Source organism: Apis cerana, linkage group LG6, assembly GCF_029169275.1.
Source record: "Apis cerana isolate GH-2021 linkage group LG6, AcerK_1.0, whole genome shotgun sequence".
Lineage (NCBI taxonomy): Eukaryota > Metazoa > Arthropoda > Insecta > Hymenoptera > Apidae > Apis > Apis cerana.
The window spans coordinates 14361973-14381099 of NC_083857.1; the positions used below are offsets into that span (position 1 = coordinate 14361973).

Below are 19127 nucleotides of genomic sequence, written 5' to 3' on the forward strand. Positions count from 1 at the left end.
CTTTTGACCTTCTCTCTTTTGCCGCGGTCGAGTTCAATCTTATTGTTGGACGCAGGGAAGAGGGGGAAGGTCAGTCGGGATAAAATCCAATAACATTCTCGAGGATCTCTGGATGCGATATATATCTCGAAGGAAAGACTCGACCGAAGGAATACCGATTGGATCGATCGGTGCAACGAAACTTTGCTCCCTTTACAAGGAAAAGAATTCGCGTCGCGTACAATCAACGAAAGGCCGGGGCTACTTTGGAATGCGTTCACTCGTTCGTGGCTGGATCGTTTATTGAACCGTTTTGATCGAACGTCCCCAAACGTTGTTCTGCAAACGTGTTACCGCGATACGAAATTGAATAAATTTCCGAAGAACGAGCAATTCAGCTTCGAGAATCCAGTTTCTACTTCGTTTCTAACGAAGGAGATAAAAAGCTTCTGAAGAATGAGCGTATATATACGTCGTCGAACGAAATATCTCATTTTTGTTATTTTTCGTTGTAATATTTAAATATTCAAACTCAGGGCTTGTTTAAGAAGTTTTGTTAAGAAGTACTATTTATTTGAAATCCATAATGTGAAATAATAGAAATCTTGGAGAAAGTTTATTGCAAATATATTTTTGTTTCCTTTTTTTTGTATCTTAAATCATATTTCTTTTAACAATTATTATTTTTGCAATATTCTAATTATCTTGAGGCATACTTTAGAAAAAAAAAAAAAGATTCTTTGAAGCCACGTATTCCTCAAATCGTATGGTTGTCACACGAGAAGAAACACGATGTCTTAAGCGTTCGATATCGAGTTCGGATTATCTGACAAGCTCGGGTTCCGGATTTCCTCAGTTTGCTAGCCAACTTCAGGATCTGTGCTGCCAACTCGAAGACCTTCATTTCCTCTGCCCTTCGACTGTTGAATGCGCCGCAATATCCACGATACAACGTAACGATTTACGGATGTTCCACAACTGTCGTTCCACTTATCCAAGTGGAATGAAACAAAATTCGTTACATTTAATTTATAAGCCATAAGCCAATCAAGTATTTAGCTAAAAATTCAAACCCTTAAATCGTTAATTCATTTCGAATGAAGAAAATTAATAATAAACATTTTTTCGATATTAATAACATTGTTTTTTTTATTGGCATTTGCGACGGAGATCTTTATTATTTATAATTCGTGAGCATCGATAATTTTAACGAATACTTGTGATAAAGGATGATTAATGTTAAAAGAAGCATTTTGAATATTGTTAAAAACGAATTATATATATATTGTTTCACTTCTTTCTATTTCACTTTAAAAAGTGTCCGTTCAAACTATATACACAAATCATAAATGTAACACGATCTTTATGATTTGTTTTCAAACATTTTCGTACGTAAACTCCACGTGCTGTTCGCTGCTGGAAAGAAGTATCGTAGGACGGCACAAGGGCAAGAAAGTTGTTGAGAGAGTCCTTCGCTAGAACCATTTATCCCCACTTCACGCGCTTTGTTGACGATTCTGACACAACACGCTACATAGCAACAGAAGAGTTATAATTTGAACATTCAAACTGGTAAAAGTTATTTTCATTTATGAAGTTACGTTTGGAAATATTTTATACATACAATTATTACCTTAATTATTACTATTCGAATACAAAATTATATTTATAAATTAAAATTCGTTATTAGCCTACGTATATTATGAGAAATGAAAAAAATTTTTTATATCGAAATTAGAATTTTCTATGGATTCTATGGTCGAATATCGAAGTTTATATATAGATCGTCGTTTGAATTAATATATATGTGACAAATACCATGGTAAAAACAAAAATGCGTGTGAAAATGGATCACTCTTCCGCGCTCGTGAAGCTTCTTTTACCAAAAACACAAAATATAATTTCAATGTAAAATAAGAATTATCTCCGATTTATAATTGCATCGCGATGTTCGAGTTAAAGCAAACCTCGGAGAATATCAGATATAGTAAAATTCAGATTTCGACCGAACGGAACGATTGTTTGAGTTCCGCGTCGAAGGATCCTCGAAATTTGGTCGGAGGGGATGAAGCAAACATTGACAATAGTAATCATGTTGTCGGTGCGGTCTTGTTATTCCCCGTGGCATTTTGGGAGGAATAACAGGTTTATCCGTTCGCCCTCCGTCGGCCGAGAGAGGAGAAAGAGGCTGGAGTGGGGGAAAAGGCAACAGGGATTCCTCGAGTTTCTCGAATTCTCTTTGGCAAGCCATGATTTGCTGACCAACCCGGTGTTCCACCTTCAATTTTCGACCACGTTCCCTTAAGAGCCAGGTCCTGCGCATTCTTGGACAAATACGTTCTCTTGTAAACGAAGTTGCTTCTCTAGGTGGCGGAGAGAGGCAAATTGCTTCGTACGACGTCAGCTTACCGCTCGAGTAAATTGGTTTCTCCTTTCGGGGACACGTGAGAATCTTGTCTTACGAGATTCAAAACGAAAGGAAATTATATTCGTTTCTCCGGGAAAAATTGAAAAGCGAAGCGGAATGCTCGCTTCGGTTCTCGTATTTGTATTTGAACAGAGAGATGGCGCTCGAGACAATAATTATAGGTTAGGTAATAGTAGACACAAGGCAAGTTTACTCCTTTGGGCAATTATCCAATGCAGTGTATTCAATAACAGGACCTGAGATTTGAAACTTCATTTCTCGGCACTCTCTGAGTGAACAACAAACCAATGCAAGAAGGATCTAAAATCTTCTATTCTGCAGTAGTTTTATTTTTAACAACAAACAAATTGTCTTTAACAAATTGTCTTTAGACAACCAGTCGTCAGCTCATTGCTCGCGATTGATATTGAAACTTTAATTTCAAAATCCTTCTTACTCGTAAACAGGAGTAATTATAGCAATTATAGGTCCAAAGTTTCGTGCCTCCACTCTGCTAATTTGCCAGTGCTTGGTTTTATTCTCGGTGCTGGTCAACCACGAGCAATAGGCCGAATATAATAGTCTGAAATTTTCATTCCACTAATTTCGCCGTTCCCAGGCCAGTTTCTCGTAGCATTATTCATGGACAGCCGTGTGGACAACGTATAATGGCCTCTAATTTCGCCTCCCGTGAGCTTTGTCCTCGGCATCGCCCGCTGAAACCTCGCTCACGACCACCAAGTGCTGGCACCCACATGACGCACTCTCTCTCTCTCTCTCTCTCTCAAAAACAGCAATTCACAGATATTCCAACCTCACCTTCTCACCTGATCTTCGATCAATCCTCAAGAATTATTATTAATAAGAGAAATAAGCATTGTTTAATTAAATTTTTTTTTGGAAAAATTCTCACTCTCTCGATATTCAAAAAAAAAAAAAAAATTACCAAGAGTCTCAAGGGACGAGAGATTTCTCACTTTCTCGGTCGATGGCCATTCGAGCGCAACGAGAGATCTTCCACTTCTTGAGAAGCCTTAAGCGGCGTTGGTGCCCCTTCAACGGCATATTGCTTCTCCTCCGGGAACTTCGAGTGGAGCTGAAGGAACAAGGGGGGCAAGTATTTGTATAGAAGACATTTTACGAGCTACTACTGGCACCACCTCTAGAGAATTCACTCTCCTCGAGGGATAATCGATCCCTCGTTCTTTAGTAGCCGCCCTCCAAAGGAAATTCAACGACGCTCGCACAACGAGGGGAAGGAGGAGGAGGAAGAGGAGGCAAAACTCGATAAATTAGGCTAAAAGTTCAACGGGGACTTGATTGATTCACTATTTTATTTGCACCCATCGTGAACCGCATCTTCGAAAAATAAACTCTTCGTTGAATATTCCGGGCTAATCCTGATCGTTCGCGATTGTTATTTCATGCATTTTATTGTTCACCGGTGGAAAGAAGTCTCGTTCGTTCAAAATCATTTCAAATGGTTTATTGACATTTCTGACACATTACATAATAGTAGAAGAACTACAATTTGAATATTCAAGATGGTAAAAATTATTTTTATTTATGAATTTCTTTATAATATATCTAGCTTATTCGTGTACAATTATTATTTTAACTATATAAAAAAAAATTAAAAAATGCTACATAATAGTAGAAGAACTATAATTTGAATATTCAAGATAGTAAAAATTATTTTTATTTATGAATTTCTTTATGTGTCTAGTTTATTTGTGTATGTATTATCACCTTAATTATATATTTAAAAAAAGCTACGTAATAATAGAAAGGCTACAATTTGAATATTCAAAATGATAAAAATTATTTTCATTTATAAAATTCTTTATTCGTGTACGTATAATTATTATCTTAACTACTCGAATACAAAATTATATTTATAAATTAAACAAATTATATAATTACGAAGAAATAAAAAAAAATTAAAATTCTCTTGATTCTACTACGCTAATGAATCGAAGTAATTTGGATTAGTATATATGCAACCGAATTAACCAATCAGACCTTCAGCGAACAGTACTTTCTACTATCACGTAATGGCGCAAATAGGTCATAAATCGAATCTAACACGGGTATCGCGATGCGAATATAGCTAGGTAGAAATATCGCAGAGAGAGGGAGAGGGGGGGGGGGGAAGCGTTTAGCCCGATGATCCAGTTAACCAGGAAACTCGTAAGGTCGGTCTAATTCAGTGAATTAATATCTTAGCCAAGAGCCCGTCGATCTCTATCTCTAATTGATCTTTACTTGGCCTTCGTGCCACGACAGGAAATAAATCGAGGAGGCATCCGGATACCTAAACTCCGACCGCGACTTCGGCCGCAATTGAATCACCGCGGTTCGCAAACGAAAAAAAAAAGGCTAACAAAGTGGTAGAGGATAGCGATAAATCGACGCTCCGCCAAGAATAGAATTCCATTCGACGTTGATACACCGAAATCCCGGCGATCTAATCAATTTGATTCCAACGGATTTAAAACCTATCCAACGCTCTCCTTTCTTTTTCCTTTCTTTTCCTTTCGTTTCGTTGAAATTAGGAAATGAAATATCATAGAAGAGAAATGGATTAAAATCGAGGAATCAAATTTATTATATAGGCAGATTCGTTCGCGTATTATTTTATTAGAAAAATTGAAAAGTATGGAAAAAAAAATTAATGTATCTGTGAAGCGATTGTAAGGATAAAACGGCAAGTTTTACAATCTTATCGTTATTGTATTATTCTTTGTACAGAATATTGACGGGGACACCTTTGAAAAGTTGAGAACTCTTGCACAAAAATAAACACGAAAATTAATGTAATAAATTACCTTACTACCGAGAATTATATACGTTACAATATCAATAACAGCGAAATATTATTATTCCCTGTACAAATAATGATAAAATATCGCTTCATAACGTAATCCATTAAACGTAATAAAATAAAGAAACTAGATTACGTCTTAAAGCGAAACTTTGCAGGATGCCTACATTACCGATCGCGCACAAGTAAATGAAAAGAGCGAATGAGGCGGAACAGTTGGAGTTGGATTTTCTAGTTCGCGGATTAAAGTGATTACCGACAGCGGGGAAAGTTTGTAAATTTTCATCGTGTTCATTTGCGCGGTTTGAAAAGGGTCGGTGGAGAAGGGGAGGAAACGAGAAAAGCTTTTAACGATTGAGGGCCAGCCGAGCATATCGGTTACAGTAACCAGGACCGATTCCTACAGAAGCATTGCTTAATCCTGTTTCGATAATCCTCTCACAGGCACTTCGACCAAATATCTCATCCCGACCGTGGAATTGCGACGAGTTTGAAAGGTGCCGCGCGGAATCAAAGGGGAAATTTAAACGAATTATCCCGTGTTTCCTAATGTCCCGAACTTGGACGCTCGTAATCCTCTTTCAGCTGGATACTTTAAGTCTCTATTTATCTTCGCCAGTGGTGGTGTAGGGAAGAACGGATAGTTGAGAAATTTTTTTTTTCTCAACAAAATCAATTCATCTGATTGAACGACTATGTTAATATCGGTATTACCAATTTTTAAAAGTACGACAATAAAAATTATTGGCTCAGTTTTACAGATTAACCTAAATAAACACTTAAATTGAGAAGAGACTGTATCGACTGTATCTGTATATCGAAATTTTTTTTTTTAATTTCATTTAATTTTAGTTGTCAAAGGAACTAATATGTTAGTTAATACTTTTCTATATTCATTTTTAACATCGGATTATTACACGAATACACTATACGTGATTCAAACTTTCCTTGCATACATTTCTTCTACGTTCTTCCCTTATATTTCTTTCGATTTATCGAATATTTTATCGAATATAAAACGATGAAAATGACTAAAAGGACGAATCTCCTCTGAAACGGAAAGGATCCACTACGCACGAGCAGGGAAGCGAGAGGAGACTGAAAATTGGTCTCAACGAGGTGAACAACTTAAACCACCAGGAAGATTTCGTTTGATCGAATCGAGGAAAGGGGTTGCACCAGACCCGATTATTGCGACACGTCTATTCCTGAGAAAGCATCGGTTAATCCGGTTTCGATAATCCTCCCATCATTGCCGCTGCATTCGAGTAGTTTCGACTCGGAAGAGAGGGTAAGATAAAAGAGAGTGGGGGCACGGGTTTAACCCTTCGCGCTCGGTCCGCCGATCAATCTCGTTCAAGAATTCGAATCGTGACTCGTGAGAAAATCGAGGGATCCGCTCGGAATTGATATATCGGATGCTAATGTACATGTGCTCCGTCTTCGCCTAAATTGAATAATAATTTAATGAATAGAATCTAGATCGTATTATTTTATTATATATTAATTATATATATTTTAATTATATATTTTATATATATTTTTATATATATATTTTAATTATATATTATAAATTTAAATTGTATAATTTAATAATCACGATGTCAATTAATTAATCAAAGTTTGATTATCGAACAAGAAATCCCTTAGTGATGACGTAAGTAAAAATTTAAATAATGACATTTTGTTTATGAATATTCGAAGATACCATTATCCAGATATGATTATAAATAATTTTTATAATGCATATCTTTTAAAATACACGTTTGAAAAATCGAATCGATCCGATTCACCGAATTAACCCGATCATTCGAATTCGATCTCTCCTTGATCGATATTTCTCTCCATCAACTTTCGAATCATTTCTTTTTAATCCCAATCTAAATATACCTCGGCATGTAATATATATCATAACTCAATATACATCGTATATCATAACTCTTCCCCGAGCGCAAAGACAAAAAGGGAGAAAAATTCGAAAGGAACGAGAAGGAGAGTAGAGATTGAAGAGGATATTAAGGTGGATACATAAAGTCTCGTAAGTTCAATACGGTGGCCAACGATTTGGCCGATAGCCAATCTCTTTCCACTCGGTTTAACTGAAATAAAGGTTGTCATATTGAGAATTTGTCGAAAGTAATGTAACTCGCCGTTGCGAAAAAGAGAGATAGAGGTTTGCCAGGGAATCTCGTTCCATCCGTTATTTTCCAGGATTATCGCGGACGATAAAACTGGTCCGTCATCGCGGTTGGGAATAACGATCGAGGTTGTTAGTCGATCGCGGTTATCGAAAATAACCGCGAGCCTTTTAACCGGACTTCCCCCTCCCCTCTTCCTCCCCTCTCATCCGAATTGTATCCACGGACGGGCGTTGCGCGATTTCTCTCGTTCGAAAATTTATCGTTCGACTGTGATTAATCCGTGGTGAGAACGTATTTACGAGCGAGATTCAACGACGCTGTAACCACGGACGAATGCGTTCGAGCGTATTTTCAAGGTGAACGGATATTTTTCTATCGATCGATTCGATTCGATTCGATTCGATTCGACCCTTCGAAATTGTTGCCAACTTCACGCGTGTAATTTTTCTACGAAGATATTATTATTCAAGAAGGAGTATTGAGAATTCGTTGATAATTGATTTGTTCTATTGATGTTATTTTTTTATCTAGTAGAGGAGATGGTAAAAATATATGAGAGTTTGATTTATTTATCGTAATATTTGATATTAATTATTGGAGCTCCATGACACTTAGAAATAAATATATATATAGGAGATAAGGAGATATTGTCGAGGAGGAGTATTGAGAATTCGATTTATTTGTAATAAGGAGATAATTGATATTTATTTAATAGAGGAGATGGAGAGAATATAAGGCAGAAATATGAGAGCTTGATTTATTTGTCGTAATTGATAATAATTATTGGAACTTCGCAATTAATTTTCAAAGATTGTCACGGATGTGCGTTCTTCCTTTTACGATAACGCTATTTATTCACTTTTCTCTGCTAATAAAGGAAACGTAAGATGAAAATGTAAGATAGAAAAGACACCTAGAAATAATATATAATAAGATATTTAATTAACCCAATCTTATAATACGTTGTAATGTGTAATAAGTAAATTAATTAAAAATAAGATTGTAATTTTCAAAGTGGAATTAATAATCTTCTAATATTATGTGTCTTACCTCTTATCTTAGAATAATAATTTTAAAATTCAAAAATAGTTTGGAAATTACCAACGTCTCGATTAATAACGAAACGTTTAGAATTAATACAAACGTGTCAACAAAAATATTTATATTGGAAACATTGTAAAAAGATTGTCGAACGATAAATACATCGAGTCATGGTGTACGGTATAGAATACGGGGAAACCACGTTACAAAAATATTGTATTACAGAAGAATTGTCGCAATTTTTGTTTCCTGTTTCCATTGAAATCGTGTTTTCAAAATAGTTGCTATAAAAGAAGAAGATTGATTGTATATTGAAACTTAATCTCTTCAGGGACACTGCAACACACGAAGAGGCATCGTTACAGTACTTTCAAAGCAACGATTGTCAAGTGAAGTAAAATATTATATCGGTGCTTCGATTTTTTTTTTCCTCCTTTTTTTTTTTTATTAAAAAATTCCGCGTAGGATCAATTCTTCAAAATTTTAATTCAAAAAAAGGAAAAAAAAACTACATCTCCTGTATTCCTCGAAAGATTAAAAATAAAATTTTACTCGACGATAGAAGCCTGTTTTCAGAACTAAATCAAAGAAAATAAATTCGTTGTAATTTTAACAAGTAACGTCGTCCTTCTAACCGAGCACTGTAACGAGCGAAGTTACGTTTACAATTACGGCTCAACTTGCAAGATTCGAAATTCGAAACGATAATAAACCTTTAAACCTTTCGTCGCTCTCTCGTTCTCAATCTTGCACTAAGCAACCGTACACGAGATGTATTTGCGACGAATGAAACCGATCGGGACTCCCTCTGAACCGCACAATAGACCTGGAAAGTTGTGTGGCCCCGATCTTATTAGAGGAACGAATATTTCGAGAACGACTTTTCGAGAAGTTGACGCCGAGTATTTGGAGCGGAGCGTCTCGTGACATTATCGTGGTCTTTTGCGAGCGAATGGCTCTTGTTGAACGGTTGTTGAACGCTTGGAAGTTCTCCCTCTCTTATGGGTGAGTGGGAAGGGGAACCTCGTAGCACGCTTACGTGCTTCGTCGAGAACGCGTGTGTACATCGAACATTATCTTATCTTATCTTATCTTATCTCCGTTGTTGACAAAACGGTCAAGTTGCGTCGATATTTTAAATTTTCACGCTCGAGTATTTATCCCAAGATCGTTTCGAAATTCGATCTTTGAATTTTGGGCCGGAGAAAAGTTTTTGAGTTTGAAATTAATTAGAAAATTAATTCATTGAGAGACTATGCACTTTCGATTTCATTCTCAAGAATGAAAAGGATAAGATTCCACGTTGCTATTTGTTTATTTTCATGTGTAAAGTATGAACCAATAATCTATCGATATTATTTATAATTTATTGGTATCCAATCAACCAATTTCATTTACATTTTGTTTCTATATTGTCGATTTATTTTTTTCGCCAATTTGTACGATTTTCTGGCAATTAATTAAACATTCTAAAAGATTCGATAGATTAATTTTAATTTAAAGGTATAACTCGTTGGAAAGTATATATGCCGAGTCGAGTACGACGATAAAAAGGTTGGGATTTATAAACCTTCACCATTTAGCGTCTCTCGGCTTAACCGAAAATTTCCAACCGAAACTTTTTCCCTCCAATTACCTTTGCTCCCCGCGAAGTGGCAGCAATTTCGCCAATCTGTAATAAACCTGTTCGTCGAAACTTTGCTTGGAAAAGGGAGTAAGTCTCGACTCGCCACGATGAACCACGTTGTCTTAACCGAGCCTTATTAAGAATTTTTTTCTTGCTTACTCTTACGTTCGAAGATAAACTCTTTCATCGAACCATTCCAATTAAGATCGCTCGTTTCTTTCTTTTTTTTTTTCTTTTCATTTCTCCTTTATAACATCATTCCTTGAGAATGATAAATTTGATAAATCCTTAATAAAAATATAAAGATTCCAGACGTATCAATTTTACTCGAACATACCTTTTCAAATTTTTACAAAACAAAATTTAATGTCCTTTTGTTTCAAGTTTTTTATTATAAAAAAGAAACGAATTGAATTCGATGCACTAATTTTCCCCCCCAAAAAAAAGAACTAATATTCCTCTACTAATAATTAACGCTTTCCAATATTTTTACAATATCCTTCGTTTCATGTTCCATTCCAGCGGCAGAGGTCATTAATCGACGAAGGGAATCCTGTCTCATTGTTCGGCCGATGATCAAAGCCGTGGGTCCGATTTCCGTGACTGCGTCCTGGAGATACGCGAAACCTATCGGCCGGCGCATCCGCATACGCAATCAATTTCTATCGTTAATGGCGTGGACGGAAGATTATTATCGAGGAATGCTCGTGTCGATGATGGAAGAGCGGGGTATGTAATTCGGGTGAGGATATGGCGCGTAACGTATGGAGAGCCGTAGGAGCGAATGGTTTCGAAACGCGCCACCAATAATGCACGCGTCGTTCGCACGCTTCTACCCTTATCTTTGACGTTATCATTCTCTCTCTCTCTCTCTCTCTCTCTCTCTCTCTCTCTCTCTCTCTCTCTCTCTCTCTCTCTCTCTCTCTCTCTCTCTCTCTCTCTCTCTCTCTCTCTCTCTCTCTCTCTCTCTCTCTCTCTCTCTCTCTCTCTCTCTGTGTGTGTGTGTGTGTGTGTGTGTGTGTGTGTGTGTGTGTGTGTGTGTGTGTGTGTGTGTGTGTGTGTGTGTGTGTGTGTGTGTGTGTGTGTGTGTGTGTGTGTGTGTGTGTGTGTGTGTGTGTGTGGTCGAGTAACGAAAATATTCAAAAATATTTTGATCGAGATGTATGGCATGATACATACGTCGCTCGCACGCTTCTCTCCATGCTCATTATTATATCTATTTTGTCTATAGTATAGTGTATAATAGTATAGGAAAATGTTATTTTGTAGAAAAAAATTTTTAATTGTAAAATTGTAATTGTAAAAATAAATGTGTTGTAGGGCAATAATTAATTAATATAAATAAGGGTTTTTGAGTGATAATATTTTAAAACATTAATGCGTCTCTTCTTTGTTTTGTTCTCTTCATTCCTAAAATGCAAGGGTTGGACTTGTCTCTAATATTTCTTTAAATTTATTTAATAATCTCTTGATCTGTCCCATTTCTTCCTCGAATTAACACGCAGGATTATCCACCAATATTTGAATATTTCGTTGTTTTATATATAGAACATTTCGAGTTTTCACCTGGAAATATTTTGAAATTTTTCAAAAATTGAATCCATGTAATATACATATATTTATGATAAACAATTTTATTTGCACCATGATTCGAAATATTTTGATGAGATGAGCCATATACGTCGGATGAATATCCTCGAGTCCGGCGTTATTGTCCTTTCGAACGCCAGTCACGATTTTCAACCGCAATGGAAATCGCTTTGCGACGCCTTCAACCTTCTGCTTCGAGATGGTTCGCTTCATTATTGATCCCCCCACTCTCTTTTCACGTACCGGAATAATTTATCCACGCCTCTGGCTGACATTCCACTCGCAGGTCACGTCACGAAATTGACGGTCTAAGTATTTACAGATGAAACGAGTCACTATGCAGCGAATCGATTTCTTATGCTATCGTGTGCAGGCTTTCGCCCATAAATTGTCGGCGAAGTCCTTTTCGACTTCTAATAAAATAATAACGACTTGGCAGTGATGGAACATAGACCAGATTCGAATTCGTCTTTATGGACGTTTAAAAAAATCAGATCACGCTTTGAACGTTTCTTTGAGCGAACGATAGTCAACATTTTTATTTTACCACAAGTAAGCACAAGTATCAAGTTGGAACTAAGAGAAAGAAGTTGTCGAACGCGACAGATCTGAATGGTGCGTTAACGACTGCGAAATGATTCTTCGTGTCTTCGGTAATGATCGAAAAATATAGAGGTTCGCACATTGTATTGGTTTTTTTTCCCCGGGCAATTATTCAACTAATGGAAGTTCCTCGACAGAGCGCAGTTAGCGTGGGTCGGTGAAAAAAAAAAAGGGTAGGGCGTTGTTGAAGGAATATATCGGTGTATCGTGCATAGAGCGCGGCCAAGGCCCTGGTATTTTCACGAAAATAGCACGTTGCACTTGAGGCACGAGAGGTAATTACAATAGCACGGTGTAACGCCGAGGTTCGAGTATTGTTATCACGATGATCCGGCCACCCCTTCTCCTACCTTGTAATTATTCAGCCGGTACGCCACACCAACCCTATAGTCATTGAAATTAAAGCTTTTTGCATTTTCAACGGCGCGCCACAACGCCTCGTTAATCCGTCACGATGACGGCACTTCGTGGCTCATATTAGCAATAAATTGCGCACGAGAACCGTCGCGATTCTATTCGATCTTATCAAAATACCGCTACGTAATTCACTCTTTTCGAATTTCACGCGAAACTTCTTTTTTAAACGGTTTCTTAAAGTTTGTAATTATTTACAATAGACTTTACCGATTTCAATTATTTGAAAATATAAATTCTCAGAGACAAGAATTTGTTTCTTGTACTTTTCTTTATTTGTACTTGACAGGTATACGGTATGACACGTGGCGAAAATTACCGAAAAGAGCCGAGTATTAACGAAGATTGGTTCTGCGCAAGCGCAATATATCGTACATAGCAGTGCTTCGCTCACTTTCGCACTAACAATCGACAAAAAATATTTTCAATCGTATCATGAATAATTATACAAATTAGAGTAATTAATAATTATAATTAGTAATTATAGAATAACGATCAATTACAATTCATTTCAATTAACAGAGGACTAACTGTAATTCGTTTAAAGCTTGTGTAATCTCGTTTATTCACGGTATACGATCAATCGTAAAAGATTCTCATATTCGCTATAACGTGCAACTTCTCTATTTACCCCAAGAGAATATTGTGATACGGTTTCGTCATAGAGATCAGTGACCCGCGTATTTCAATTCGTAATCCTGTCGTCCGATTTGCACAAGACTCTTCAACCTGTATTTGCGAAGAATCTCCACTATAGAGAGTTGAGCTTTCGGAACAGCTTCGGGACAGGAAGTGTAAACTAACCGCTTCAAAACATTTAAACTCGAATGCTTCGTCACGTGTATTTTGAAACGGTTGTCCGTTTATCTTATTGTGTCACGCGACGATATTAATTCGCGCGAAGAAGGACGGAAATTTCGATTTATCAAAGGAAATACTGAAACAAAGAAAAACACGATGATTGTATGCATTGTGATCGAATTGAAATGCTCGAGATATGAATATTGTAATTAAATTGCAACAGAGATCAGTTTATCAATTATACGTCTGACCTATTTCTACATCCATGATTGAATAATCGTGAAAATATGACAAAATCGCAATATCTTTGCCTAGAATATTAAATAAAAAAGAAAGAAGATAGAAAGTATACATTTTTTTCCTCAAACCGAGAATAAATTTTTATTTCGTTACTAGATTTTAAAAAATTCCTCTTTTCTTTGTATCTTCAAAAATTATATTTTAAATTTTATTGCGCGAAAGAAAAACGAAACTAATAATTTAATATTCTTAATTCTTCTTTCATTCTTTCACATATTTCGTTCGTTGAAATGCGTAATTGTTTAATTGGATAATACATCGTTTCACTTTTGTCACATTTTTATCTCGATATACGATCGTGATGTAATTTCAATGTTTTGCTTGACAAAAAAATGGCTCTTCTCGCAATCCTTCTTTCTGGTTTCATTGGAATGAAAGACGATTTGGGCGAGCAGGGCGAGAAGGGTAAGGAAATTTATGTATGGCAAAAGCCGAAATTGATTTCCCGTTGGGGAGATCGAAAGGCAAAGGCCTTCTCAACTACTATGTGAAATTTGAATTCACCGCGGTTACACGTCAATCGAAAGCCGTCAACGCCATCGATAACTCGAACGATTCAGCCAATAAAATCGTTTTGCGCAATTTCAACATGGCTGGAAATGACGTATAACTCGATACATATTTTTAATAGGCCACGATTTCCGATCCACTATTCCAATAATTATTCGTGAACAATTTTTTTTTTAAATTACTTTCAAAGGATAAAACGAACTTTAATTTTTTCATATTTCGAATCTGTTAAAAAATATATATCGTTTATATCAAAATTTTATTCTATGACTACTAAATTGCGACGATCGATTTCGCCTTTCTCTCTTTTTTCTTTTGTTAAAAAAATCACTCCGCGTATTTATAATTTATTTAATCGAGCTTACAAAAGTCACGTTAAAAATTGGAGAGATTTATAGCTCGATCAAGATCCATTCCATTAGGAATGATCAAAAGGTTCGGTAAATGATGAATTGTTCCCTCTCCCTTTTTTCCCTCCACTCCCTCTTTCGACGGGGCTTAATACGAACCGGAATTTCTAAGTGCTCCCGTTTTGATTAATTAAACAACAGACAACCTAATTAAAAGGAGGAAATCGTACGGATCGCTTTGTGCAAGAATGAATTTTTATAGCGAGAGGGAGATAAATTTAAATGATAAATGAGATATCACTTCAAAGTTAAATTCAAACTTTCCAAAGGATAAAAAGTGATTCTTCTTCTTCTTCTTCTTTTTTTTTTTTTCAATTATTATCCATTTATTAACGGAAAGGAAATAATTAATCGTTATCGTCGAAACGAATAACGGCTTTTATGACAACAAATGTCTAGCTATTTTTAAACGTAACGAATTGATTTTATCGTGATAAAAAGTAACGATCGTAAAGGAGCTGTAAAAAGTTGAACAGCGATCGACCAATCGCGCGATCTTTCTTCGCGACAAATTCGATAAAAAGCGAACGATGGTTAATGAAAAGAAGATCAGGCATTCGAAGCACAGAGCGTGTTATATTATCTTCCAAGAGTGTTTCTTCCAATATAATTTTCCCGATTAAGAATTAAGAATAATAATTTTTACAGATACGATTTACATTTATCATTTATCAACAGCTTAGTAATAGAAACGTTCATTAATAATTTTCTACGGTATAAAATATAAAATATCGCAATTTATAATTTACGCGCGTTGATGAAAAAATTTTTTAAAAAATATCCGATAAATAGAAATAAATTCGAAACGAAGGGAAAAAATTAGACGGTAGAAAGATATAATTCAGAGATTCCTCCCTTTCGTAATTACGATTCAAAAAAAAAAAAAAAAGAAGAAAAAATGCGGCGGAATTACGCACAACGTTGGAGGAAAAAAAAGAAAAAATCGCAAATGAAATGCCGCGTTAAAAATTGGAAGATAATGGGTTAAAAGGGAATATTCAGTTAGGTCGCAGGGGGGAGGATAAGGAAAGAAAATCTCGCGTAAATGTTACTTTTTCGAATGCGATAAAGTATACAACACGAACGTGTTTCGAGTTAATATTTCGAGGAATTAACTTTATTTCCGTAATGGGGCTCGGAGGTAAAAAATATTTAAATATTATTTCTCCTCTCTCTCTCGTATTAGGGAAAACGAAATTTTGGAATTAAAAGTCGGCGATGAAACGAAGGAAAATATTGAGATGAATGACGATGATGACGATCTCGAGTCGATTCAATTCGGCAGAGGGCAAAAATTTTCGAAGAAAAAGAAATATAAATATAAATACATGTACTTTTCATTCTCTCTCGCAACGAGTATCGTTGAGAGAGATATTTGAATCAAAATTAGAAGGAAGGAATTTTTGCGCGAATTTTCCAACAGTTTCACAAAGAGCAAGAGAACGATAGAATCGTTTCTTTTCCACGCATTCCAAGACTTCCAGAAGAGGGGAGGGGAGAAGAACGAAGAGGAGAGGAAAGATCGAAGGGCTCAATTTGTCGCAGCGTTTCACGGGTATCGAGTAGCGAGAAGGAAACTTGACAACAATGTTTCTCCTTCTGGCCTGGCCTTCTTTATTTAGACGCGGCGAAAACCGACCAATCAACGAACAATTCGTCGAACAGGGACGATCCTTCCCCCTCCACCGAAACATACCAACCTTTCCCCGCTTTTTGACGCGTAGATCTGGTTCTGTTCCGTTCTATTCTGTTTTCCAGAGAGCGAGAAAAGAAAAAAGCGCGGCCAATGGAGAATTGCTCTATTCTTAATCTCCGAGAGTTCAGTATCGAGAAACCGAATTTTCTTATACCGTTATACAATTTCTGACGATCCGACCATGATAAATTTACGCCGCTTTCACGCGCTTCGTTACACGAATACTTCATCGCGACCGTCTTTTCTTAGGGGAGGGGAGAAAAGAAAAGGAATCGATAAAAGATTCACAACTTTTAAATTGAATTTCGAAACTACTACTACTACTACTATTGGTACTAGTACAAACGAGAGCTGATAATAAAGTTTGGGAACAGCTGGTTCGTTGTAAATTTTGCTTTAACCATGTTCGAAATACGAATCCCTTTGGGGAGTGGAAAAAGAGAAAAATACGAGGAAAAAGAAAAATTCAGAGAAGATCGTTCGAAAGAATTCTTTTCAATTTTTTATTTCATACTCGCCCAATAAGATATAATTTTCCATTACTCGTAGTTTTCGCAAAGATGATCGAATTATCAATAATTTCAACTAGAGTGAGTAATAAAAGTCTGGAAAGGAGCGATTCTCAAACAGATCAGGATTTCGAGGGAGAGGAGAAAGGCGTTGCTAGAAGATCCTTTGGAATCGATGGATGAGGACGTCGAGGATCGAAGGGAAACGGGCGAAACGGGTTTTGCGAAACCGAGTCACGAAATCGAACGCCAATTATCGACCGATGCTAATGAACCTATCGCTGGTGAAAAGGAACGAGGAGGAATCTTTCTTTCTTTCTCGACTCTTTTTCCTCTTCTCTCGCGCCTCCTTTTTTCTCCCCCCTCTCCTGTTTAATTTGTCAGAGAGAAGGAATCATTTACGAGGTTAGATCTTATTTTCAGACGAATCGTCCAACTGTTTTATCTCGTTTTGTTTCTTTGAGAAGAAAAAAACTTTTGACTACCAACGAACGAAAGTTATCGCGTTAACTTTTAGAACATCGTCGTAATTACTTATATCGCAAGAATTGATGAACATTATCAAAAATTTAGCTTAAAATTCTCGAGAGGAAATATATGCTTTATATATACGTTTATTCCATTCTTTATTAAAATATCATACATTTTCCGTGGATTCGTGTTCCATATCCAGTGTGGAATAATATCGTATCTAACAACAAAATGGAACTCCTGTTATCGCGATATCTCTCGCGTATACCACGTCGTGAAATTTCGGTTCGATTCGCAACAATTCCGGTCCAATAACCGGTAACTGTATCGGCGATCTTACCAAGGAAAATTTTCCACGAGATTAATAGATCGTTTAATCGAATAATAGTTCGATACAATAGTGAAAGCGTTCGATATTATCCTTCGCATAATCATCGTGGTATTTATGTTTCCGGTCGATTCCACCCCCTCCTCCCCCTCATTTTCTAATTTCCACGTCACTCGTGGACGCACGCCCCTCCTCCCGCCGCCCCACGGTATAATTACGTTGCTCGGAACAATAACGCGGTTTCCTTTCATGTGGCCGTCGTCGCGTGTTCGATTAAACCGCCGATACGTACGTCACTGCCGCGATATCTGTTTGGTTATAAAGTCGGGTGGCGATAAGTATGCCCTTAAACCACGATATCCGCGTGGTAATTTCGCCCGCAACACCTCGCCTCGCTCGTTAAAACCAACCAACCTTCTATCCGAGCTTTCATTTTTTTGTGTTTCTCGTTTATGACACGATACGAGTGCAATATACAAGGTGTATGCGTAAGGAGAAACTCGTAGTACGAGAGGGAAAGATGATTCCTCGTTATTAAAATTAAATCGAAAATGTGAAACGGTCAAGAAGTCGTGTCGTGCGTTTCTTCGCATTTGTAAACTTGACACGTTTGAAGAAATAAATATATACGTCTCGTATGTAATCTTAAAACTCGATCGAATCCTATTAAAATTAGAAAAAGTTTAAACCGCTGTAACTCCGAGGATAATAAAACTTGGTAGATGAATCAAAGATCGTTAGAAGCGCGGAATCTTGCTCTTTAAAACCATTTTTTATTTATTTCGATACGACTTCCGGTTTCCAAGATATCATCGTGTAAAGGAAATTCAATTTCCGATCGTTCGACTTAATCCGATTAAACCGTATTAAAATTAAGAAAAAATTTGAACCGTTATAACTTCGAAGATAAGGATTTTCGATCAACGAATGAAAGATCGTAAGAAACGTGGAACCATGCCCTTTGAAACGTTTTTTAATTCATCTCGATATAAGTTCGGGTTCCCGAGATATCATCGTGTAAAGAAGAGGATAATTTTTAAACGTTTATCTACTCGCTCGCTCACTGACCTATTTCAAACACTAGACAAATGACAGACACGATTCCTACGAAGGCATTTCCAACAAAAATACGCCACTGATAAAAAGCAATTTCAAGGGCATAAGTTTTAATTTGATTTTCTTTTAAAAAGATTTGTTTACCGCGATATAAAATATAGAAGAATAACTTACCGACCACGGTGAGATACACGGAATATCCAATGGGAGGAGTGGTGGATATTTGGCATTCGTAAATACCGGAATCCTTCTTCTGAGGATATCGTATCCTCAGCGTCCACTCCTCCGTGTGCGGTGTGTGCATTGCTTCGAAGCGTTGATCGCTCGTGTAAGTATAACGACCAACTGTCAGCAGGTGAATGTCTCGATGCCTAACCCACGAGACCTAGAAAGCCAATAAATTTTGTATTCGATTTTGAT

General features: G+C 36.7%; 1 protein-coding gene and 1 long non-coding RNA gene across 3 annotated transcripts in view; both read right to left on the bottom strand.

Moving 5' to 3' along the window:
• Positions 1 to 19127, bottom strand: part of LOC108003260 (zwei Ig domain protein zig-8-like) — a 71906-nt gene that overhangs the window by 7575 nt on the left and 45204 nt on the right. For both annotated transcript variants that reach the window (XM_017065414.3, XM_017065413.3), the window contains exon 4: positions 18882 to 19092. In XM_017065414.3, coding sequence (XP_016920903.1) covers positions 18882 to 19092 — 211 coding nt within the window. The remainder of the gene's footprint in view (positions 1 to 18881; positions 19093 to 19127) is intronic.
• On the bottom strand, positions 8095 to 9563 carry LOC114578186 (uncharacterized). Its single transcript, XR_009830302.1, has 2 exons — positions 8402 to 9563; positions 8095 to 8264 (listed from the first exon to the last, which is right to left on the bottom strand). It is a non-coding gene; the product is annotated as an uncharacterized LOC114578186 (long non-coding RNA).